A 25,792-nucleotide genomic window follows, 5' to 3' on the forward strand; every position below is an offset into this window, starting at 1 on the left:
CACTGATTTCACGGACAGGACTGGTCTCTAAATGTGACCCAATGTGAACTGTTGGATCTTGGTTCCATCTGAAGTTGTTTAGAAAGTGGCAGCACTGCCAGAGAAATGAAAAGATCAGGATTCAGCATCAGCAGCATCCGCTGGGAAGAATCCGACCCGGTTGGACTCCAGCGATTCCTTTAGAACCTGTTCTGTTCAGGAGCGGCTGGAGTCCAGTTCATGTCTCGTCTGATGCTGTTAGTTTACTGAGGAGATGCTCAGCAGAGCTCCTGAGCTGTGGTCCTCTGCTTCTGGGTGGAGATGTTCTCCTGAAGCATGAAGGTCGTATGGAGCTTTGGGTTCTCCAGGACAAGCAGCTGGACTTGGTTCTTCTCCATGGATGAGAGGACTGACTGAAGGAGAACAAGTCCGGTGTTCTACTGTGTTCTACAGAACCAGGTCCAGCAGAACCGACCGCTGCCTTTCCTTCTTAATGAATATGTTAGCAGAAACAGAAAGAACCACATCATTAGCTGTGAGGACCAGCGATGCTCATCATTTGGATCGGATGGCTCTGATCAGCATAACTATAGAAAACTAGAGCTGGAGCATCATTTTCAGCCTATAAACCATCACAGGGTTCTCTGTTTTAGTTCAGACACAATGAAAAAGCTTTTATACGCAGAACCTGCTTTTATACGCAGAACCTGCTCTACATTGTTCTCCTAAATGTGTCTTTCAGATGTTAAAAGGAGGAGCAGGCCGGTCTGCATCGGTCAGGAAAAGCCTGATCGGTGCGTCTCTGAAACAAACATAAATTTTATGATGAATAAACAGATTTTATTACCTACTGTTGATGACATCAGAGAGGGAGAACATGTTTCATCAGACCAATAATAACGAGAAACAAAACTATCTTTATAAATAATTAGGATTTATCTAGTTGATCGGAAACGTTTCTTTTACAGCATGTTCAGACTGAAAAGAACTGGAATGAATCCTGTGATCTGAACTTCAAACAATATATTTAATGTCAAAGTAATTTTTCAACACAACGGTAGTTATCCTTGGCTTTTTATTTTAATTTGGTCCAGGGCTGGGTTAGAGCGTCTGAACAGTTCTAGTCTCTGCTGATAGAAATCTGTTAAATGCGCCATTATTAGGGAGTCTGGCTCTTTTCTTTCATATAGAAATATATCTTTAAATATGATTTCTTTATTTTTAAGTCTCAACCGGAAGCGGCACGAAGATTCGCTCATCGTGACTTTTATTGTGAAAGCGACCGGAAGCTGTAGCGGGGTTAATTGACGGCGCTTTTCTCATCCAATCAGAGCGGAGCTTCTCCTCCCAGATCCCAGTCTGACGTCCCGAGACTCCGGGCTCCACGGGCGGATTTACCGGGACCGAAAACAGCTGCGAACCTCAGAACCGAATCGAATCAGGACCGGGAACCGGACCGGACCGGATCAGAGGTGAGAAAGTTACAGACAGTTCTCTGAGACCGGCAGAGACCGGAGACCTGCAACGGAAGGACGCTACAGAGTAAACCGGGTTCGGGTTCGGGTTCGGGTTCTGCTCTGCAGCTGTAGTTCTGTTCAGGCTCTGGAGGCAGAACCAGAGGGGGTTCCAGGTCCAGTTAGACTGGGTCAACCTGTTTCTCGCTTCTTTTTAAAGGAAGGGAGAGAAGCGGGAAAAGTCACTAGAGCCAGGCTGAAGAGAGGCTGAGGGTTCTGGTGGATCCGTCAGGTAGAACCGCACTGAGTGACCTACCTTGACAGGTGAGCGTCTTGCTGAGGGCGTGGTCTTAAGGAGAGATGAAGAGGAGGATGAAGAGGACAGGGACCAGGTTCTGGGGGGAAACGGCATTTAGATCAGGCAGGAACCGCTTAGAACAATTAATAGAACTCCTATAGACGATGGGTCAGTTCCAGGTCTCTGGTTGGAAGAGGGATGATGATGATGATGATGATGATGATGATGATGATGATGATGACGACAGGTGTATGTCTGAAGATGTAAGCAGGTGGACTGTGGGTTCAAGTACTGACTTGCTCTGAGGTTCTGCAGGTCTGACTTTCTTGTCTGGTTCTGTGAGCTTTTGACTGTTTATTATCTGATGAGGTTCTGATAAAGTTCTAAATTGACCAAAAACACTTCAGGTCTTCACATCGTGAGCAGAACTTTTCAGATGCTGCATCAGATCTGTCCAAAGAGGTCCTGTTGCTCCTCTGATCCAGAATTTATTTGTTGTTCCAGTTCCAGACGCTGCAGCTCTGGTTCTGGTCCAAATCCAGTTCCTTGTGTTCTGGTCTAACGACCGCATCAGAACCTTTAGATGTAGAGGTTACCTGTAGATGAAGGTTCCTTCAGCAGGACCAGGAACTGCAGGAACCTTCCCAGATTCACGATGAGCCATAAACCTCCAGACAGCAGGAGGCGCTCTGCTGATGAAGGATCGGCCAATTAGCACAGCAGGAACCAACCCTTCTGATCACATGACCAAACTGGCCAATTGGAAGCTGACAGGATGGAGCACAGCGTTCAGGTGTGAAGACGCACCTGAACGCAGCATCCGATGTCCCTGAACGCAGCAGCCAATGCCCCTGAACGCAGCAGCCGATGTCCCTGAACGCAGCAGCCGATGTCCCTGAACGCACCAGCCAATGCCCCTGAACGCACCAGCCGATGCCCCTGAACGCAGCAGCCGATGTCCCTGAACGCACCAGCCAATGCCCCTGAACGCACCAGCCGATGCCCCTGAACGCAGCAGCCGATGTCCCTGAACGCACCAGCAGCAGCTGATGTCCCTGAACACACCAGCAGCAGCCGATGTCCCTGAACACACCAGCAGCAGCCGATGTCCCTGAACGCACCAGCAGCAGCCGATGCCCCTGAACGCACCAGCAGCAGCCGATGTCTCTGAACGCAGCAGCTGATGTCCCTGAACGCAGCAGCCGATGCCCCTGAACGCAGCAGCCGATATCCCTGAACGCAGCAGCCGATTCCCCTGAACGCACCAGCAGCAGCCGATGTCCCTGAACGCACCAGCAGCAGCCGATGTCCCTGAACGCAGCAGCCGATGTCCCTGAACGCAGCAGCCGATGCCCCTGAACGCACCAGCCGATGCCCCTGAACGCACCAGCCGATGCCCCTGAACGCACCAGCAGCAGCCGATGCCCCTGAACGCACCAGCAGCAGCCGATGCCCCTGAACGCAGCAGCAGCTGCTCTGTGGAGCCGGTCTGAGCTCAGCCAGCTCTGGCCCAGTTCTCCCAGTTCTCCCAGTCAGCATCCGTGTGGCTAAAGTCACAGTCAGAAACAATCAGCTCTCTGTTCTCCGTGGAACAGCCTCTCTGTTGTTCTCCGCCCCGCTCTCTGTCCTCTCGGCCTTGCTGAAGTTCCAGCTTCCACTCAGAACCAGTTTTGGGCTCCAGCACTCCCAGGACAAAGTGTGTACTGGGCTGGACCAGTGTCTGCTGGTCCTTCACGGGATGCACTACTCTAGGCATCGGCTGGTCCACGCTGGTCTTTATGGTCCTACCTGGAGTCCTCCAGCTGGTCCGTTATAGTCGATCCGGATCACTGATGCTCCGAGAGGTTTAAGATTATTTTAAACTGTTGATCAGATCCTGAGAACTCCTTATGAAAGGAACCAAATATAAAAGTTCCACATTTCAAGTCAGTAAACACATCATCCAGCAGCCTGCTGTTTGTTTTGTGTTCAGGACAAATCTAAAGAATTTAGAAGACGCGCTGCAGTCTAGAGACAATGAAAACAGACGATTCCTCCATCGTCTTAAAATTAGTAGTCAGATTATTTTGTTCCTTTGATTTGTTTGTGCTACTGTGACTCCTCCCAGTCAGAGTAGCACCTGAACATCAGGGGGTGGAGTCAGAGTAGCACCTGAACACCTCCTGGGGGCGGAGTCAGTAGCACCTGAACATCTGGGGGCAGAGTCAGTAACACCTGAACATCTGGGGGCGGAGTCAGAGTAGCACCTGAACATCTGGGGGCGGAGTCAGAGTAGCACCTGAACATCTGGGGGCGGAGTCAGAGTAGCACCTGAACATCTGGGGGGGGAGTCAGTAACACCTGAACATCTGGGGGGGGAGTCAGTAACACCTGAACATCTGGGGGTGGAGTCAGTAACACCTGAACATCTGGGGACAGAGTCAGTAACACCTGAACATCTGGGGGCGGAGTCAGAGTAACACCTGAACATCTGGGGGTGGAGTCACCTGACTCCCAGGTGAAGACCAGGAGGAAGGTGTAGCTGTGTCCTGGGAGACGAGCAGACTGCAGATGGAGACTCTGGTGTGCTTCGGTGAAGAACACGGGGAGGCTGAGGTGTGAACAGGTGAGCAGGACGTGATGTGGTTCTGGTCCAGTTCTTGCTCAGAGTTCTGTGTCATGTTCCAGACTCCTGAGGAACCGGGTGTCACGTTGTGGGTTAGCGGCGCCTCAGAGCTGACGGCTTTGTTCAGGACTGAACTTGTTCAGGAATCCTGTGATCTCCAGTGCTGATAGAGCTGCGGTTCTGATGGTGAGGTTCTGATGGTGAGGATCTGATGGTGAGGTTCTGATGGTGAGGATCTGATGGTGAGGTTCTGATGGTGAGGTTCTGATGGTGAGGATCTGATGGTGAGGTTCTGATGGTGAGGTTCTGATGGTGAGGATCTGATGGTGAGGTTCTGATGGTGAGGATCTGATGGTGAGGTTCTGGTGGTGAGGTTCTGATGGTGAGGTTCTGATGGTGAGGTTCTGATGGTGAGGTTCTGATGGTGAGGATCTGATGGTGAGGTTTTGATGGTGAGGTTCTGATGGTAAGGTTCTGATGAGACGGGTCCGATGAGGCTGTATGAAGAGGTCTGTGTGGTGACGGCCTGAGGACGTGCTGACCCGCTGTGCTTCCTCTCTGCAGACTGAAGGGCAGCTGTATCCTGTGTTTTGTTCTGCAGCAGATTTATGGAGCTGATCTGAACAACAGCTCCCAGATAAGGGAGGAGGGGATGGGAGCGAGGAGGAATGACGGGAATGCTGCTCCTTTGGTCCTGGAAACACGCCGTGGTTCCTGTCGCTGACGACAAACACCATCTTCATCTGCTGGAGCTGTCTGTGCCCTGGTCAGGTTGATGGTTCCAGCGCCACGCCTGCAGCTCCTTTTCTCCAGATTTCTGCTGTTTCTGGGTTTCATCAAACGGAAAAATCAGACAAAGACAATCTGAAGAAATATGCGTCTCCCAAATGAACAGAAGCATGAATACATACAGTCCCTTACAAAAGTATTCACAGCCACCCCTTGGCTTTTGGCCTATTTTGATTTAGTTCAGCTGGATTTTAAGAGAGCGCCGCCCGCCAGAACTCCCAGACCGGGCTAGGAGGGCATCAATCAAAGGTCACCCTGAAGGAGATGCCGACTTCTACAGCAGAACCTGGAGGTTCTGTCCACTGGACCAGAACCAGCCGTACGCTTCAAAGAGCAGAGCTTCTTGGAGGAGAGGCCAGGAAAAAATGACATTAGTGAGTGTTAAAGCTGAAAAGGCAGGGTTTGAGTTTGCCAAAGGGCACGTGGGCAGCTCCCCAGATGTACGGAGGAAGGAGTTCTGGTCCAAACCGGACACATCCCTTCAGCACCAGAACCTCGTCCCCTCAGTGAAACATGGTGGAGGCAGCATCATGCTGGGGGAGGTGTCTCAGCATGGATGGTGCTGAACTCAGAGATGTTCTGGATCAGAACCGGCGCCAGTCTGCCTGTGATCTGGGACTGGGTCAGAGGTTCACCTGAAGCAGGTCTCAGGAGTTTAAATGTGTTCCAATGGCCTAGTCCAAGGGTCGGCAACCTTTAGCACTCAAAGAGCCATTTGGACCGTTTCACTGGGAGCCACAAAACCCTTTTGAGGTTTTAAATTAAATAACACTGCATATAACAGAATGGACCCGCAGCAGAACCAACACACCTCTGAGCTTGTTGTTGTTTATTCCACATAAAGTACAAAACTTCTACTGTTGTATTTATGTCTCTCTGCAGCCAGTCAGCCAGCAGTATTTCTTCTTCTTCTTGAGTTTATTGGCAGTTAGCAAACATCGTTTCAGTGCGTCCAACATTTGAGGAGTGTTTGTCAGCCAGCATTAACGACTGCCTGCATGACGTAAACGGCTCCGTGACTTCAGGATTTTCAGCAGAGGAATCAAAGAGAACCCGCCTGAACAGCTCCAGAGCCGCAGGGTGCCGACCCCTGGCCTAGTCAAAGTCCAGACCTCAATCCAGCTGAAAGTCTGTGGTTTTGCACACAGGACAGGTTGGTTTGGACCGCCTGCTTCACTTAATGAATAACAGCGCTGAGCTGGATCTGTCCCCATGACCCACCAGGACAACCCAAAGTCCTACAGAACCGGTCCGATTATACAGGAACATCACGAGGGTCTGACTGTCAGAAGAGAAAACGGGTCAACAGGTGGTTTCTGGCTAGGACCTAAAACCTCCTAGAACCCTGCATGTCAGAACATCTGGACCAGAGCAGCACCGGCATTAGAACCGCTGGGTTCTGTGATAAAGACAAGCGAGCTTAGAGGGCCGTTGACTTCAGAGAAGAAAGGACTGATTCCCAAACATCGTAGAGATAAAGAGGTCTGCTTCCTCACATGCAGGTTTTATTTTCTTTGATTCCTGCAGCTGCTCCACGGGAAACGTGGAGTAACTGGGTCCAAGCTGCAGGTACCGGCTGCTGGTACCGGCTGCAGGTACCGGCTGCTGGTACCGGCTGCAGGTACCGGCTGCTGGTACCAGTCTCAGGAAAGGTGGACAGCTGCTCAGATGATGCTGCTCTAAGTTTAACCTGGATGTCTGAGGGGAAAAACGCTGAGATGTTCCTCCCTGAAGGACCATTGCATCACTAACAGCTAGAGGAGGAGGACACCTCCCCCCCCCACTAAGGAGGCCAGGTAGATGTTCTGAGTCCAGCTCCATCACCAGCCAAGCAGTAGGACCGGTATCTTCTCTGGGTTCTGACCAGGACTTCAGGGAACCAAAATAAGCAACCTGGTAATAAAGATGGAAGTTAATGAGTGTAGATGCTACGGCCTGTATTTCTGTCCCTCAGTTTATATTTCTGTCCCTGGGTCTGACCCTCAGTGTGTATTTGGGCGCTCAGTCTGTTTTTTGGACTCTATTTTCGGGCCCCAGAACATCCCTGGGTCCGTCCCTCGGTCCGTCCCTCATTCCTGATGCGATCCCTCCCAGTAAACTCTCTCCCAGCTGCGTGTTTCAGCTGGAAGTCGGATGGGAGTGCCGTATCCTCCTGCTCGCCTCGCTCTTTATCTGCAGCTCTCACTGACTTCCTGCCTCGGTTCTTGGACGGTGCCGCTGACCGTCTCTCTCTCTCTGAGCTCGGATCAAACCCGCAGGATGGACTCAGTCAGAACCTCGGAGTAAAAGTTTGGTTTTCCTGCTTGGAGTGAAGAAGCGGTTGACTCAGCTCGTCTCGTGAGCATCTCTGACTAACGGGGAATAAAACTGCAGCAGACTTCCTCTGCTCCTCTTTTAGACCAGACTTCCTGTCCTCTGTGGTTCTCAGGGATTCTCCTCTGGTTCTGCAGGTCCACACGGGTCAGATGTTGTGCTCCACAGAGGGAGAGGAAGCAGAGAGGTTCTGAATGAATTAAGTGGAGACTGAATTAAGTCGGTCCTGCGGGGGATTAGTCCCACCCCTGGAACGCTCTGTGTGCTGCTGGACCTGCTTGCTGCATGCACCTGTGCAGGTGAGTTCCTGTGGAACCTGCAGAGAACACTGCAGCTCTGTGTGGGTTCTGGTGGATCTGGGACTAGAACAGGAGTCGTTTCTTTGTGCAGCAGCTGCAGTCCGGAGGAGGAAAAAGGTCGAGCGGAGGAAGCTGCTGTGACTCACTTCCTCCTCGGCCTTTGTCTTCCCGCTGGACGCTGCCGACCTCTGACTGCGGATATTTTGGTTCTCATTGTTTCTGACGTCTGCAGGTCCGAACAGAGGATCAATCTCACTGGACTCTACGTTACACTGACAGAGATAAGAATTATTATCTGTGGAACATGTTCCTACGTAACAGAGAACCACTGAGACTTCATGTTTCTGGAGGTTCCTCGCTCCTGCTCAGCTCTGAGGTTCCCCTCGCTCGTCTCTGGGCCTGCAGGAACCGTCCCGGTACCATGTGACCAGACTACAGCCGGCCTACAGGATGCAGGGAGGGCCACAGCTGAGGATGTGGCTGTGAGCTGAAGGGAGGGGAGCTTACAAAGGAAAAGCTGTGTGTGGATGGGGGGGGGGGGGGGCATTTCCGGGTCTGGTGGTTCTGATGAGGGACTCCGTCACTTCTGGATGGACAGAGGTGGAATGTCCTGCTGGAGGCTGAGGTCATCTGACTTCCATGTGGGCGGAACACCTTTACGTCTCTGAGGTTCCTGATCTGGGCCAGGTTCCCCAGGCTGGTAGAACCTGCAGCAGCACTGAAGCATCTACTGGACCACATGGTGGACCTCCTGCAGTCCACCTGGATCTACACCTCCTCCTGCACCACCTCCACCACCCAGAGACGTAGACTTCAGCTCCACCTTCAGCACCATCCACCCAGACATCCTCCACCAGAAGCTCTTAGCCTCCAGCTGTCAGTGGATCAGCAGCTTCCTGACTGACCACCAGCAGCAGGAGAGGCTGAGGAGCATCTTCTCCTGCAGGAACCATCTTCTCCTGCAGGAACCATCAGCTCCTGCAGGAACCATCTTCTCCTGCAGGAACCATCTTCTCCTGCAGGAACCATCTTCTCCTGCAGGAACCATCAGCTCCTGCAGGAACCAACTTCTCCTGCAGGAACCATCTTCTCCTGCAGGAACCATCTTCTCCTGCAGGAACCATCAGCTCCAGCGCCTCTGCTGTCTCCTCACCTCTCTGTATGCTGATGACTGAACATCTGACGACCCACCAGACGTTGTTCTGGTCCAGGATGGTGGTGGTGATGATGATGATGATGATGATCATCATCATCATCATCATCATCATCATCATCATCATCATCATGATTAAATATGAGACTCATCTGAGAGACTGCCAGACATCAGTAGAATAGTTCCTGGACAGAACAAGTCTGTTTTTCCAGGAGATGAACCTTAAACACTGGCACCAGTGCACCACAGCGCCCCCTACAGGAAGCCTCATGCTGGATGTATCTTCATTGCTTCTCACCCTGACTACAGTAAAACTACAACCTTTTATGAGTTATAATTCAGAGGGAAGTCGGTCCAACAATCGTTCTGAAATGAAACGTCTTGTTGCCTCTGCTGGTAACATGGAGTCCCACAGGCCACCAGTCTTCTCCACCTCCACTCCACCAAGGTTCCCAGGACCTTCTAGGGAGAAACAGACCCACAGCATCTTAACAGCAGCATGAGGAGATTTTCCACTTCTCCATCCTAAGCTCCACAGCAGACCCACCTGGACTTTTTACTGAGGAGAAGCTCAGTCTGAGTCTGATTGGCCCAAAGCTGTCGGGTCCAGTGAGAGTCCCAGTAGAGGTTATGTTTGTGATGGTAGGACGCTGTGGACACAGTCTGATGGTTGCTGTGGAGAAGTGCCCCCCATAAGGCCTCTCTTTGCTGCAGGTCTCTACCAGAGTTCCCTCCGTTACCATCACAGTCACTGTGTGCGTTAGAACCTCCGGTTCTGGTCCAGTCTGATTCGTCTCAGTTGAACACATTCAGACCATGAATTGTTTTCTTGGAGCTATTTCCTGATGTGTGAGGATCAAATCACATGTGCTTTTCTAGATGGCATGTTCTCTTATCTTTCCCATTTTAAACAGTGACTAGAAGAACCAGGCTTCTGTGTAAGTCAGATATGGGCAGTAGAACCTGCTCACTACAGAACCTGATGTTGGCGGTCCCTCATGTACCTTATTTTATCTGGTCTCCTGCAGATGAGGTGCTGCCGTCTGGCCCGGCTGTAGGTCCGTGATGGCCACAGACCTTCCCTCAGGCGGCGGAGATGAAGCCCGATCCAGACTCCATGTTGGTCATCATGGCCTCGCTGGATGGAAGCACAGCGGTTGACACGTTTCTGGCCGCCATCCATCTGGAGAGGTGAGGATGACGGCCGACTCATGACGTAGTCACATGACCCTCAGATGCTTCAGTGTGAACTCTCTGCAGGTACCTGGACACCTTCCGCCGAGCCGGCCTCCTATTGGCCAGCGACTTCACCCACCTGGACCATGACGCCCTGGTCAGTCTGGGGGTAACCGCCACGGGACATAGGAAGAGAATCCTGCGATTGGTCAACCACATCCTCAAGAGAGAGGGTCAAAGAGCCAATCAGAGAGCAGATCTCCCATGTGACCTGTCAGTGGGAGGAAGCAGCGCTGCATCGCTCCACCAGTCTGCCGCACCGGGACACACGTCCAACCCCGACAGCAGGCTGATGAACTCAGACGGAGACAGACCAGCTATGAAACCAGTTCCTAAACCCAGAACCGTCTTCAACCGCCGCAGGACGGCACCCGTTCAGTTCCACCCCCCACCGGAGACTGCAGGCCCAGCGCCCCGGAGGCTGTCCCAGGAGTCCATATGCTTCACCGTGCTGGAGGGCCTGACCACAGATCACACCTCAGACGACACGCCCACACCTGCAGGGAGTTCCAGCACAGAAGCCCCGCCTGCAGACAGCCGCAGACCCAGCCAGGTCGGCAGAACCAGACCCAGCCAGGTCGGCAGAACCAGGCCCGGCCGCAGCCTTTCTCTGTCCGACGCCGTTGGCTCGGTACCTCCTGTTCCCCCCAGGCTGAACCGCAGCACTGCTGCATCTGTGTCGCCCCCCTCCTCTGCAGAGAGGCGACCGCCAGCCTCTCTGCTGGGTCGACCCGGGAGTCTGGACAGTACCAGACTCTCTGGGTCCTCAGGTTCTCCCAGAGGGGGGAGCATGGAGATGGTCTCTAACGAGATCTACTGGGGCACGTCTCCCAGCTCTCCCACCATCAGTGGCGTAAAGAATTACTGCAGCCAACAGGAAACTCCTCCGACTCCGCCCAGAAACCCGGATCGGAACCAGAACAGGAGCATGGACAGGAACAGGTGGGTCTCTGATGGAGAATGAAGGGAAAAACCTTTGGTTTGTTTGGGGACTGAGACTAAACTTCTACCTCTAAAGGCTCAGCTGCCTTGTGAGGCCTGCATGTAGATAGATTTGGATTTAGATGATATATGTATTATATTTTAATGCTCATTAAGAGCCATCCATCCATCCATCCATCCATTGTCTGTGTCGCCTTACTCATCCAGGGTCGGGGGGGCTGGTGTCTATCTCCAGCAGTCATGTGGTGAGAGGCGGGGTCCACCCTGGATGGGTCAGCAGTCCATCCCAGGGACACACAGGACAGAGACACACAGGACAGAGACACACAGGACAGAGACACACAGGACAGAGACACACAGGACAGAGACACACAGGACAGAGACACACAGAGACACCTGAGGACAAGTTAGAGAGAGACCAACGCTGTTTCACGTCTGGTCCGATTAGAATTCAAGATTACACAAATGTATTTCACTGCTGAGGCTTATTTGATCTTTTACTCACTGATCATCAGTTTCAAATTCTTATTGTTTATGAAAATAGGGCCTAAAAATGATTTAACAGAGTTAACATCTAATGTGAGACATGACTTATCAAACCTGCGGAAACAAACTCAAATACTGACAGTTGTGCTGAAGTCGATGCAACGTCTTCGTCAGCTACGTATAAAACAGAGTCATCAAAGAAATACATGGAGAAGAGGTGGGCCAGGTACCAAGCCTGGGGGGACAGATGTATTCATTTTTCAAAGATCTCTTATGAGAAAGCCTTGTTCCAGATTTACAAGGTGTGATTTAAACCCATTAAACCATTTTGTATTTAAACGTCATGGTTAAAAGAATCAAGTCCAGGAAAACTGCTCCACCAACTTCAAAATCTGATCAGGGGATAAAGAGCGGTGGCCTAGTGGTTAGAGAGCAGGGTGAATTACTCCTGGAGAGGCTGCAACGTTCCGGGTTAAATTCCACAGACTGCCACTGGGTCCCTGAGCAAGACTCTTAGCCCCAGAATGATCCCCAGGGACGGGTTAGATGCAGAGGACAGATCTCATCGAAATGTATATTATATTAGCAAAGATAATTACTAAACATTATTATCAAAAGAAGCAATCATCGATCTCTGTAAAGAGGAGGAAAACCAAGCTGTGAAGGATGAAAATAGTATTTTTGATTCTAGGTAACTGGTTAATTGATTGTCTCCCACCTTCATCAAAACCTTAAAACCTTCAGTTAAAATATTTCTTGGCTTTTGACTCCATGTTGGATCAGATCTCCATATTTAAAGTCTGGGGAATCTCAGGCTTGATCTCATCACTGGGAAAAGATCCACTGATGATTAGTGACTGGCACTGGAAACATATTTCTTTATTTTCCCATTAAGAGTAGAATCTACTTCCAGACCTTTCCAGTGACCGTTTCATTTCCTCGAACCCGAGCCCTGAATTAAATCGACACACAAACTTCCACAGTGGGAGATTTAAAGGCACCATAGATCTCTTACGGATCTCTCAGGCGTTTCTTCCAGATGTAAGAATGATCAACAAGACCAAACGCCTTTAGTCCCATCAGACCGCAGGACACATGTCCACAAATGAAGCTCTTTGTCCCTCGGGGCATTTAATGCTTCTGGACCGCCGGCTTCTTCCTCTCTGAGTGGCCTTTCAGCCCATGTTGGTCCAGGACTCATTTCTCTGAGGATAATCACTCTACCAGCTACAGGAAAGCCCGTCCACACGGATCCCCACCTTCAGGAGGAAGGTCAGGATGGTCACTATCCCAGATAATAATAATAATAATAATAATAATAATAATAATAATAATAATAATAATAATAATAATACATTTTATTTCAAGCGCCTTTCAAAACACTCAAGGTCACTGTACATGTAAAAACAATAAATGGTAAAAGCAGTCGTCATAATTAAAAGAAACAACACAAATTACACAGAGGAAAGTAATATAAAATCATAATGAAAAGGCAATCTTGAACATGTGGGTTTTGAGTTTTGATTTGAACACGGGTAAAGACTCGGTATTGCAGATGTCAGGGGGGAGAGAATTCCAGAAAAAGCTCTGCTCCCCATGGTGCTAAGACGGGCTGAAGGAACAACTAAGTGAGTGGTAGAAGAAGATCTAAGTATGCGGGAGGGAGTAGAAATTTGAAGTAAATCAGAAAGGTATGGAGGGGAGAGATTGTGAATAACTTTAAAAGTAAGTAGGAGGGAAGGTGTGTTAGTTCTCATCAGTACAACCTGGCTTAGACAACAGAGACGATGGATGGATGGAACACTAATGAGGAGAAACCTAATTACAAATAAATCATCTGAATATTTGACCATATGCTTTTACACACTTCCGTAGTTATTTCTAGTTTTATTATTTAAAAATTTCAATCTGTGTTTTGCAACAAAAATTCTAATAATAAAAATAATAACATTAAACTAAATGCAAGGCAAAGATTTTGCTGAAGAATAGAATTTATATCCAGAAGTGATTTTAGTCATATTAGTCGTTTTATTGTTTATTGACATGTTTCCCACCCCTGAAGTGGATCTGACTATTTATTTGGGTTTTCAGCGGCAGCACTCTGAGCAACAACTCTTCAGGATCAGCCAGAGGTGAGTTCACTGCTGCTTTCCTCTGTTCGTGGGTCGGTTCTGAGACGGTCCCTGGTGCAGCTGAGCAGTAAAGTCCCGTTCTGATGTGACCATCCATGGTTCTGGCCTCAAGTGGCTCTGACTGATATGTTTGGACCACTGCATCCTTCTGGCTGTAATTCCCAGGTTTATTCCTGGGAATTACAGCTGAGCTGGAACCAGTCGGGTCTCTCTGAGCCCTGAATGCAGCAGTAACAGAACCTTGATGGCTTTCATCCGTCGGAACACGAGTCCAATCTTTGTTCTCTGGTTTCCAGCCTCCACAGACGACCCTGAGGAGGAGATCAGTCCTTACTGTGAGGCTGTTTTCCAGACCAGAAGACCCACAACAGCCTCTGAGGTGAGACCCAACTCCCCCAGCCCCCCCGGCGCCTCACGGTACACAGAAATGTTCTGACCGAGTGATTTGTTCTGCAGAGTGACCGGAGCCGTTCAGATGACAGAGAAACCAGGATGGACAAGGGGAAACCAACTGAGGATCATGGGTAAAGCTGCTGGCTTTCAGAAACAGAACCAGGAACAGGTTCTGTTAGACTACCTACTGGGATTTACCAGAACCAGCAATGTCAGATTTAATATTAGCTCATTTCAGGATACAGGTACATACGTTTTTGGTACCGGTCCTGGATAGAGACGTGAACAGACTGGTTCAGCCATGGCGTGCTCAGCTGTAGAGTGAGCATTTTCCAGGCTCGGTTCTACGGCGAGAGAATCAGTGGCTTAAAGCCTCCCGAGCTGGTTCTGGGTTAATGGAGACAATCTGGTCCAAGTAGAGCCGAGCTGAAACTGTCGCTGGAAAATCAGCTTTAGAGTCCGAATACAGTCAGAACCAGAAAAACCTTTTCTTATCAGACATGTTTGATTCTAAGTTTATATGGATCCTTGGAAATGTGGCCGTGCAAATAAAAATGTCAAGATTTATTGAAAGTACCTAATTCATGAGGACAGAAACAGGGTATATGCTCTGAATAATAATGTGGATCAGAACCAGAATCTGGACCGGGGGGGGAAACGTCTGTGTTAACCAAATCTTTGCATCTCCAGGTTTCCTAGATTTTCCTGGACGAAGCGCCTGTCGCAGGCGTTTCATGCTGGAGACTCTCAGGGCTACAGCACCGTTGGCGAAGCTCCGCCTCCTTTCCGCTCCTCCTCACTGCCCCCCCACACGTTCCTCCCCGAGACAGACGACGACATGACCATCTCCCCCTACGCCAGCTACGCCTCCCTAACTGAGAGAGCCCCACCCATCATCAGCGGCTGGCTGGACAAGCTGTCGCCACAGGGGTGCGTTTGGTTTACACATTGGGATAACTCTGGGAGATGTTTGACACGGGAGGTTTGGATTCTGCCTGATAAGGGTCTGGGATTTACAGCATGTAGCAGGAGGCCTTTCATTTACACATCTGGATGAACCAGGAGGAAGTTTGATTTATACAGCCTGATGAACCAGGTAGGCATTTGATAATACAGCCTGATAAACCAGGTAGGCGTTTGATTTATACAGCCTGATGAACCAGGTAGGCGTTTGATTTATTCAGCCTGATGAACCAGGAGGAAGTTTGATTTATACAGCCTGATGAACCAGGTAGGCGTTTGATTTATTCAGCCTGATGAACCAGGAGGGCGTTTGATTTATTCAGCCTGATGAACCAGGAGGAAGTTTGATTTATACAGCCTGATGAACCAGGTAGGCGTTTGATTTATTCAGCCTGATGAACCAGGTAGGCGTTTGATTTATACAGCCTGATGAACCAGGTAGGCGTTTGATTTATTCAGCCTGATGAACCAGGAGGGCGTTTGATTTATTCAGCCTGATGAACCAGGAGGAAGTTTGATTTATACAGCCTGATGAACCAGGTAGGCGTTTGATTTATACAGCCTGATGAACTAGGTAGGCGTTTGATTTATTCAGCGTGATGCACCAGGTAGGCGTTTGATTTGTACAGCCTGATGAACCAGGAGGGCGTTTGATTTATACAGCCTGATGAACCAGGTAGGCATTTAATTTATACAGCCTGATGAACCTGGTAGGCGTTTGATTTATTCAGCCTGATGAACCAGGAGGGCGTTTGATTTATACAGCCTGATGAACCAGGAAGGCGTTTGATTTATACAGCCTGATGAACCAGGTAGGCGTTTGATTTATACAGCCTGATGAATCAGGAGGGCGTTTGATTTATTCAGCCTGATGAACCAGGAAGGCGTTTGATTTATACAGCCTGATGAACCAGGACGGTGTTAGATTTATTTAGCAGGTATTTAGTGATTTATTTAGCAAGTTAAATTAGCGATGCGATCTGATCCAGCATCGTTATCACAACACTGACTGGATTCCTGCATTGGACAAACCTGAGGCTGTGTTTTATCTCTACAGCAGCTTAAACTGGGCTTTGCTTTATCTGGTTTAACCGACAGTGTGTTTGATTTCCTCACCTGGCTTCACAGGTTTCTGTGTGTGTGTGTTCAGGGGTCGGGGGTCAGCGGTGGCTGTTCTACTGCGTCTCCTCCTCTTTGCTCCTCCCTGTGTCTCCTCCTGCCTGTGGAGCTGCCTCTGCTTCGTCCTCTCCTCCTCCTCCTCCTCCTCTTCTTCCTCCTCCACTCGGTGTGTTTGTCCTGTCCTCTTCAGGCTCTTCTCTGAACTTCACGCTTTGAGGGAGAAACGTTTGACAGAATCAGAGCAGGTGTGGGGCGCTCCGGTCTGGATCATCGATGTAATCCAGACGTTTCTGTGTTTCAGGAATTACGTTTTCCAGAAGCGCTTTGTGAAGTTCGATGGGAAAAACCTGATGTACTTCGGCAGTGAGAAGGTGGGAAGCCCCTTTAGAAAGAAAGTCCAGATTAAGGTGGACTTAAGGTGGACTTAAGGTGGACTTAAGGTGGACTTAAGGTGGCCAGCGGTGGTCATGAGGTGTTTCTCCACAGCAGAAAGTCAAACAAAGCCAGCCAGAACGTTTCTGTGTGGTTGAGGAGCTTTGTCCTCTCACTCGTTTGTTCTTTCAGGACGTCTACCCTAAAGGAGTGATTCCATTGGCTGCCATCCAGATGGCTCGGCCAGCCAAAGACAACAAGTTCGAGATCGTGACCAGCCACAGGATTTTCGTGTTTCGGACGGATAACGAAGGTGAGAAGACGCCAACGTTCGTCTTCTCTTTCAGGATGTTTCCTCGCTGCTTCTGGTCAGCAGGTCATCTTCCTGCTGAAGATGGAAACCCTCAAACGCCTCCAGCTTCAAGCATGGTGGTGGCAGCATCATGCTGCGGGGCTGCGGTCAGCCTGAAAGCAGCTGACCGAGCAGCTTAGATTCTGTGATCAGAACCGTTTTACTCTGAGGGGAACCGGGTCAATTCAATTCAATTCAATTCAATTTATTTATATAGCGCCAAATCATGAAACATGTCATCTCAAGGCACTTTACAAAGTCAAGTTCAATCATATTATACAGATTGGGTCAGATTATACAGATTGGTCAAAAATGTCCTATATAAGGAAACCAGTTGATTGCATCAAAGTCCCGACAAGCAGCATTCACTCCTGGGGAACCGTAGAGCCACAGGAAGAGTCATCTGCATTGTACATGGCTTTGCTGCAATCCCTCATACTGAGCAAGCATGAAGCGACAGTGGGAAGAAAAACCACCCATTAACGGGAAGGAAAACCTCCGGCAGAACCGGGCTCAGTATGAACGGTCATCAGTCATCAGCAATCCAGTGTATTATCGGTCATCAGTATGAAACGTCAGCCAGATGTTTCTGACAGACGCTGCCTTTGTGCTGTGTGGCAGTGCTGAGGCGCCGCTGGGTGGCCACTCTGCAGGAACACGTCAGAGATCATCGGGTGTTCGGCCGGCGCCGCTTCGGACCCGGATCCCACTGCCAGAAACACGGCGTCCTGGAGCTCAAAGGAACCAAGTCCAAGGTGTACGCCGCCATCAACACGGACCAGATCTGGCTCTACAAGAGCGAGCAGGTGAGGCCGCCGCCAGGTGAGGTCGCTCAGCTGAAGGACGGGAACAGGAAGTGGTTCCGGTAAACAGGAAGTGATGCGATGAGCCGTGGCGCCTTCAGCTGAGTGATTTTATCCAGACTGCTGCTCTAAAGCTGCTGTAGATGTTTAATCAGGGGGTTCTGGTCCGGTGTCAGTCTGGGTTCTGCCAGACTCCACCGGTGCCGGATGGAACCGGTTCTGACCCAGTCTCTCTGCCCGCAGTGCTTCCGCAACGGGATCGGCATCACCGTCATCGAAGCGCGCGGCGCCACCATCCGGGATGGAAAACACCGGAGCTTCGAGCTCATCACCCCCTACAAAACCTTCAGGTAGCAGAGCGGCCCTCAGCGCCGCAGAGCCCGGGGCCCGCCAAGAGGTTCTGGTGTCGGCCCGTCTCACAGCAGAACTCTTTTGGTCTCCTCAGCTTTACGGCCGAGTCGGGCCGGGAGAAGAGGGACTGGATGGAGGCTCTGCAGGAGGCGATCGCAGAGACGCTGTCGGATTACGAGGTGGCAGAGAAGATCTGGTCTAACCGGTCCAATCGGACCTGCGCTGACTGCAAGGCGCTGAACCCGGACTGGGCCTCCATCAACCTGTGTGTGGTCATCTGTAAGAACTGTGCAGGTAGGAGAACGTTGGACCAGCCGGAGAACGTTATGGCTCAGAACCGTTGTCACATCAGAACACATCTCTGTGCTGCTGAAAGGTTCTGTTGGACACCTGAAAGGTTCTGTTAGGTACCTGAATGGTTCTGTTGGGCTGAAAGGTTCTGTTGGACACCTGAAAGGTTCTGTTGGGCTGAATGGTTCTGTTGGGCTGAAAGGTTCTGTCGGGTACCTGAAAGGTTCTGTTGGGTGCCTGACAGGTTCTATTGGGCTGAAAAGTCCTGTTGGGTACCTGAAAGGTTCTATTGGGCTGAAAAGTCCTGTTGGGTACCTGAAAGGTTCTGTTGGACACCTGAAAGGTTCTGTTGGGCCCGGTGAACGTGGCAGCACCAGGTCGGCCGCTGGAAGATGAGACATCGTCTCAAAGTGGAACCTGCTGCTGAGGTTACAGGAAGTGGAACCTGCTGCTGTTAGAAGCTGCTGAGGTTACAGGAAGTGGAACCTGCTGCTGAGGTTACAGGAAGTGGAACCTGCTGCGGTTAGAAGCTGCTGAGGTTACAGGAAGTGGAACCTGCTGCTGAGGTTACAGGAAGTGGAACCTGCTGCTGAGGTTACAGGAAGTGGAACCTGCTGCTGAGGTTACAGGAAGTGGAACCTGCTGCTGAGGTTACAGGAAGTGGAACCTGCTGCTGTTAGAAGCTGCTGAGGTTACAGGAAGTGGAACCTGCTGCTGTTAGAAGCTGCTGAGGTTACAGGAAGTGGAACCTGCTGCTGAGGTTACAGGAAGTGGAACCTGCTGCTGAGGTTACAGGAAGTGGAACCTGCTGCTGAGGTTACAGGAAGTGGAACCTGCTGCTGAGGTTACAGGAAGTGGAACCTGCTGCTGTTAGAAGCTGCTGAGGTTACAGGAAGTGGAACCTGCTGCTGAGGTTACAGGAAGTGGAACCTGCTGCTTTAGAAGCTGCTGAGGTTACAGGAAGTGGAACCTGCTGCTGTTAGAAGCTGCTGAGGTTACAGGAAGTGGAACCTGCTGCTGTTAGAAGCTGCTGAGGTTACAGGAAGTGGAACCTGCTGCTGAGGTTACAGGAAGTGGAACCTGCTGCTGTTAGAAGCTGCTGAGGTTACAGGAAGTGGAACCTGCTGCTGAGGTTACAGGGAGTGGAACCTGCTGCTTTAGAAGCTGAAGTTACAGGAAGTGGAACCTGCTGCTGTTAGAAGCTGCTGAGGTTACAGGAAGTGGAACCTGCTGCTGAGGTTACAGGATGTGGAACCTGCTGCTGAGGTTACAGGAAGTGGAACCTGCTGCTGAGGTTACAGGAAGTGGAACCTGCTGCTGAGGTTACAGGATGTGGAACCTGCTGCTGAGGTTACAGGAAGTGGAACCTGCTGCTGAGGTTACAGGAAGTGGAACCTGCTGCTGTTAGAAGCTGCTGAGGTTACAGGAAGTGGAACCTGCTGCTGAGGTTACAGGAAGTGGAACCTGCTGCTGAGGTTACAGGAAGTGGAACCTGCTGCTTTAGAAGCTGCTGAGGTTACAGGAAGTGGAACCTGCTGCTGAGGTTACAGGAAGTGGAACCTGCTGCTTTAGAAGCTGCTGAGCGTAACGCCGACAGCGTCCAAACCTTTTCACAGGAAGTGGAACCTGCTGCTGAGGTTACAGGAAGTGGAACCTGCTGCTGAGGTTACAGGAAGTGGAACCTGCTGCTGAGGTTACAGGAAGTGGAACCTGCTGCTGAGGTTACAGGAAGTGGAACCTGCTGCTTTAGAAGCTGCTGAGGTTACAGGAAGTGGAACCTGCTGCTTTAGAAGCTGCTGAGGTTACAGGAAGTGGAACCTGCTGCTGAGGTTACAGGAAGTGGAACCTGCTGCTTTAGAAGCTGCTGAGGTTACAGGAAGTGGAACCTGCTGCTGAGGTTACAGGAAGTGGAACCTGCTGCTGTTAGAAGCTGCTGAGCGTAACGCCGACAGCGTCCAAACCTTTTCACAGGAAGTGGAACCTGCTGCTGAGGTTACAGGAAGTGGCTCGGCGCCGCCACAGCCGGCTGAAACTGATCTGAGGTCAGCAGTTTGCTGCCGGCAGCAGCTCTGAGGCCGCAGCAGGAGTTCAGATTAATCCCAGCAGCGGTGGAACGTGGGGACGAGTTTTTACTCTGCAGACCGGTTTGTCCTGCAGCTCACCTGCACAGGTAAACCCTGACAGAGCATGTGCAGGCATGAACCCCTGCAGGTGCAACCGTCTGCCTGCATGCAGGCCTCACTGCTCTCATGAAGCTCACATGGTGGCAACCAGAGGAACCAGGAAGTCTCCAGGAACCTGGAGTAAGTCCAGCTCAGCAGGTCTGGGTGGGTTTGTTACCTGAAGCTGCAGCAGGAGGTGAAACCTGACGGTCTTCACCTGACAGAGCAGCGTGGATCTGAGTGAGGATCCACCCAACGCCGTGGACAAATGTGGGCTGGAGGCTTTAGGTCATAGGAATGAATGGAAGTCAATGCAAAGTCCTCACAATGACAGTGAGACCTGAATGTGTGTGCAGGGCAGCACCGAGGTCTGGGGACGATGGTGTCCAAAGTCCAGAGCCTGAAGCTGGACACCAGCGTGTGGAGCAACGAGATCGTTCAGGTGAGACTCCGTACGTCCGTCTGTTCGTCCATCCATTCATTCATCCATCCATCATCCATCTTTTATCCATCCATTCATCCATCATCCATCCATCTGTTCGTCCATCCATTCATTCATCCATCCATCTGTTCATTCATCCATCCATCCATCCATCCATCCATCATTCATCCATCCGTCTGTTCATCTGTTCGTTCATCCATCCATCATCCGTCCATCTGGTCGTTCATCCATCCATCATTCATCTGTTCGTTCATCCATCCATCCATTCATCCATCCATCCATCCATTCATCCATCCATCCATCCATCATTCATCCATCCATCCATCCATCATTCATCCATCCATCCATCCATCCATCTGGTCGTTCATCCATTCATCCATCCATCCATCATTCATCCATCCATCCATCCATCCATCTGGTCGTTCATCTATCCATCCATCCATCCATCATTTATCCATCCATCCATCATTCATCTGTTCGTTCATCCATCCATCCATCCATCCATCATTCATCATCCATCCATCATTCATCCATCCATCCATCCATCCATCTGGTCGTTCATCCATTCATCCATCCATCCATCCATCATTCATCCATCCATCCATCCATCCATCTGGTCATTCATCTATCCATCCATCCATCCATCATTTATCCATCCATCCATCATTCATCTGTTCGTTCATCCATCCATCCATCCATCATTCATCATCCATCCATCATTCATCTGTTCGTTCATCCATCCATCCATTCATCCATCCATCATTCATCCACCCATCCATCCATCATTCATCATCCATCCATCATCCATTCATCCATCATTCATCATCCATCCCTCCATCCATCCATCCATCCATCATCCATCTGTTCGTTCATCCATTCATCCATCCATCCATCCATCCATCCATCCATCCATCCATCCATCCATTCATCCATACTCTGACTTCTGTCCATCGTGCCTCTGATGATCTCAGGTGATCTCAGGTGATGATCTCAGGTGATGATCTCAGGTGGAGGTCCTTGCAGCTCTTCCCTCAGTCACCTGCTGCTGAAACACCTGGTCAGGTGGACCTGCGGTTTCTGAGCCATCAGAGGAAGACTCTGAATAAAGTCTAACTTTCTTTGTGTCAGCTGTTCATCATGCTGGGGAACGACCGGGCCAACGACTTCTGGGCGGCCCGCCTCTCTGTGTCCGAGGAGCTGGACAGTGATGCTCCGCCGGAGCAGAGGAGGGACTTCATCACCCAGAAGTACAGAGAGGGTCGGTTCCGTCTGGCCCACCCGGCGTTCAGCAGCCAGGAAGAGCTGCTCAAGGTGCGACTGACGGGGTTACCCTGTCACACCTGCAGGGAGGCGGTTCAGGCTGCTCCCTTTATTTTGACACGACTTTTACTGTTTTACGTAAAAAACATTCCAGGTTGCCTCTTTCGCTCTGAGAGCAGAATCTAACCGTCGGTTCTCCGCGTGTCCCACAGGTCCTCTGCTCCGCCGTCTCTGAACAGACTCTCCTGAAAACCGTCACTCAGATTTTCTCAGAGGCGGCTCGGCTCGCCGGCGACTCAGACGGCCGTCAGCAGCGGCAGCAGCTGCTGGAGCACGTGAGCCCAACAGGTGAGGAGCTGGAGGTCCATCTGATCTGTGGCGCTGCAGGGGAAACCCAGCAGAACCAGAACCAGGCTCAGTGTGAACGCTCATCTGCCTCCACCCACTGGGGCTTAGAGAAAACAGAGCAGAGACACAGAAAGCACAGAAGCTCACATTGACCCAGGAGTACTTTCTATGGTAGATGGTAATAGAGGATGATCTGCCTCCCCTGATGATGTCACAGCTAACAGAACGCCAGACCAGGTGTACCTTCTATGAAGAGAAAGATGACAGAGAACAAAAAGTTAAAAGCTGAAATGACGACAAATAATGCAAAACTGGAGAACAGTACAACTTCAAGTGGTACCAGTGACCGGGCCAGATGAAGATGTTGACAGCAGACAGCATTTTGGATCAGCTGAAGGCTTTGAACTGCATTTTGTGGACTTCCTGATAGTAAAGAATTACAATAGTCCAGCCTTGAAGTAACAAATGCATGGACCAGTTTTTCAGCATCACTCCTGGACAGAATGTTTCTAATTTTGGCGATATTCCTGAGGTGAAAAAAGGAAACTCTGGAAACCTGTTTAATATGGGATTTAAATGACATGTCTTGGTCAAAAATAACACCAAGATTTTTAACTTTATTACCAGAGGCCAGGTTAATGCCATCCAGATTAAGTGATTGATTAAGAAGTTTATTTTTTGAGGACTCTGGCCCAAAGATTACAACTTCTGTCTTGTCAGAATTTAGATGCAGGAAATTTAAAGTCATCCAGCTTTTGATGTCATCAAGACATGACTGCAGTCGAAGTAACTGATTGGATTCATCAGGATTTATGGATAAATATAGCTGAGTGTCATCAGCATAACAGTGGAAATTAATCCCATGCTGTCTGATAATTTTGCCAATGGGAAGCATATATATAGTAAATAGAATTGGTCCAAGGACTGAACCCTGTGGTACTCCACAGGTGACCCTAGAGTTTGAGGAAGATTTATTATTAACATGAACTGGAATCTGCTGATGAAGTTCTCCTGGACTGAGCCCAGGTCAGCAGTCTGCAGCAGATGATGGAAACCTCTGGCTGATAAAGAACAATCTGTTGAAGTTCTGCCTCGGTTCTGTGAAACCTCTGACCCGGTGAATTGTGTGTCTGCAGATCCCAGCGTGTACGATGAGATCATGCAGCCCGTTCTTCACTCTGGGTTCCTCTACAAGGCCTCCTCGCTCAGCAGGGGAACACTGTCCAGGAAAACCCGGGAAGGTGGGATAAGTTCTGCAGAACCACCTGCGTTAAACTGCAGGAACAGGGGGTCAGGTCTGACCCGTTACCGTTTACAGAGTGACCAGTAGGAGGCGCTGTTGTGTCGCTGTTAGAGGCTGATCAGAACCAGAACCAGAACCAGAACCCATCTTGTTCTCCTTCCAGACTTCCAGAAGTTCTGGTGCTCGGTGGACCAGGCTCTGGTTCTCTACGAGTCGGATCACTCGGCTGATCCGTGTCTGCAGATCAGCGTTAAGGACATCGTGTGTCTGGGAGTCAGTCGACCCGATTCGTCCAGCAACAACAACGGCTTCATCGACAGGTGAGTGAGCGTGACGGCGCCCCCTGCAGGTGTGTGAGCGCCCCCTGCAGGTGTGTGACCGCGGCGGCGCCCCCTGCAGGTGTGTGAGCGCGGCGACGCCCCCTGCAGGTGTGTGAGCGCGGCGGCGCCCCCTGCAGGTGTGTGAGCGCGGCGACGCCCCCTGCAGGTGTGTGAGCGCGGCGACGCCCCCTGCAGGTGTGTGAGCGCGGCGACGCCCCCTGCAGGTGTGTGAGCGCGGCGACGCCCCCTGCAGGTGTGTGAGCGTGACGGCGCCCCCTGCAGGTGTGTGAGCGCGGCGGCGCCCCCTGCAGGTGTGTGAGCGCGGCGGCGCCCCCTGCAGGTGTGTGAGCGTGACGGCGCCCCCTGCAGGTGTGTGACCGCGGCGGCGCCCCCTGCAGGTGTGTGACCGCGGCGGCGCCCCCTGCAGGTGTGTGACCGCGGCGGCGCCCCCTGCAGGTGAGCGAGCGCGGCGGCGCCCCCTGCAGGTGTGTGAGCGCGGCGGCGCCCCCTGCAGGTGAGTGTCTGACTCTCAGGTTCTGCTCCGTCTGTTCTGCAGGTTCCGCTACACCTTCGAGCTGTATGTGGCGTCAGAGAAGCTGCTCCTGTTCGGCTTGGAGACGGCCGACGCGCTGCACAGCTGGACCAAAGCCATCGGACAGGTCCAAACCTCCCTCACATCTCGGTTCTGGTTCCGTACGGCTCCACTGGAACCAGAACCGACACATTTTATTGTCCTTATGCTGATTCGCTTCAGATGGAGATTTAAAGTTCAGGGGTCTGATTTATAAAAGTTCTGATAATGTGGAGAACGTCTGAGCTTCAGAACCGGAGGAGGTACCTGGTACCAGAGGTTCTATCAGGGGAAGCTGCTGCTGGTCTCGCATGGTTTTATGAAAACTTTCAAACTTTTAGTGTGAATAGTTTTATAAATGAGGCCCAGAACCGTTTCAGAAACATTTTATTTCTCCAGAAATGTTTTAATAATTTAATCCAGATGTGATTTAATTCATTAGAACTATCAGAACCCTAACCCTTCAGAAGGTTCCTAACCTGCTGCTGTGCTGTGGTCCGGCAGGCGGCCACGCCCCTCAGCTGTCACTGTCTGCTGACCCGGGAGTTTGAGCGGGTCGGGCTCCTGCGGTACCGGGCCATGTTGGACCCTCAGCAGTGGAGAGAAGCCTACTTCGTCCTGCAGAAGTCCAACCTCTTCGTCTGTCCCCGCAACGACGGCGCGGCGGAGGACATCATCAACCTGAACCGGCTGCAAGAACTGAGTCAGTCCTGGTCCTGGTCCTGGTTCTGGTTCTGGTTCTGCAGAACGCATGCTGTGGTTCCGGTGGTCTCACTGAGGATGTCTGTGTGTGTGTGTTGAAGGTATCACCTCAGAGCACGAGAACCACGAGAAGAAGGACATCCTGGTTCTGGTGGAGAAGGGCAGGTGAGACGAGCTCCTCTATGGTTCCCGGTTCTGGTTCGGTTCTGTTGGTCCTCACGGCCGGGTCTCTGTGGCGCCAGGACGGTCCACCTGCAGGGCGTGGGGCGGACGGACTTCTCGCTGTGGTACGCGGACATCCAGCGGGCGGCGGGGGGGAAGGGCAACGCTCTGCGGGAGCAGCAGATGAGCCGCAGCGACATCCCCATCATCGTGGACAGCTGCATCGCCTTCATCACGCAGTACGGTGAGAAC

The 25,792-nt window shown here is 51.0% G+C and overlaps 1 protein-coding gene across 3 annotated transcripts in view; it reads left to right on the forward strand.

Annotated features, from left to right (window-relative positions):
• Positions 1-1,303: 1,303 nt before the first annotated feature.
• The window catches only part of arap3 (ArfGAP with RhoGAP domain, ankyrin repeat and PH domain 3), a 40,247-nt gene continuing 15,758 nt past the window's right edge, over positions 1,304-25,792 (forward strand). The window contains exons 1-22 of one of the 3 annotated variants that reach the window (XM_036127554.1): positions 1,304-1,451; positions 9,919-10,081; positions 10,151-11,068; positions 13,646-13,686; positions 13,983-14,065; positions 14,143-14,210; positions 14,770-15,009; positions 16,193-16,327; positions 16,463-16,532; positions 16,726-16,846; positions 17,507-17,691; positions 17,932-18,038; positions 18,134-18,333; positions 20,849-20,934; positions 22,063-22,245; positions 22,407-22,542; positions 23,679-23,783; positions 23,949-24,105; positions 24,662-24,764; positions 25,181-25,379; positions 25,480-25,543; positions 25,621-25,784. In XM_036127554.1, coding sequence (XP_035983447.1) covers positions 9,987-10,081; positions 10,151-11,068; positions 13,646-13,686; positions 13,983-14,065; positions 14,143-14,210; positions 14,770-15,009; positions 16,193-16,327; positions 16,463-16,532; positions 16,726-16,846; positions 17,507-17,691; positions 17,932-18,038; positions 18,134-18,333; positions 20,849-20,934; positions 22,063-22,245; positions 22,407-22,542; positions 23,679-23,783; positions 23,949-24,105; positions 24,662-24,764; positions 25,181-25,379; positions 25,480-25,543; positions 25,621-25,784 — 3,460 coding nt within the window. In that variant the 5' untranslated portion in view covers positions 1,304-1,451; positions 9,919-9,986. Of the gene's footprint in view, positions 1,452-7,193; positions 7,738-9,918; positions 10,082-10,150; positions 11,069-13,645; positions 13,687-13,982; positions 14,066-14,142; positions 14,211-14,769; positions 15,010-16,192; positions 16,328-16,462; positions 16,533-16,725; positions 16,847-17,506; positions 17,692-17,931; positions 18,039-18,133; positions 18,334-20,848; positions 20,935-22,062; positions 22,246-22,406; positions 22,543-23,678; positions 23,784-23,948; positions 24,106-24,661; positions 24,765-25,180; positions 25,380-25,479; positions 25,544-25,620; positions 25,785-25,792 lie in introns of those variants that run through there. The other 2 variants (XM_036127555.1, XM_036127556.1) reach the window with 2 other exon arrangements.

Source organism: Fundulus heteroclitus, chromosome 23 (assembly GCF_011125445.2).
Source record: "Fundulus heteroclitus isolate FHET01 chromosome 23, MU-UCD_Fhet_4.1, whole genome shotgun sequence".
Lineage (NCBI taxonomy): Eukaryota > Metazoa > Chordata > Actinopteri > Cyprinodontiformes > Fundulidae > Fundulus > Fundulus heteroclitus.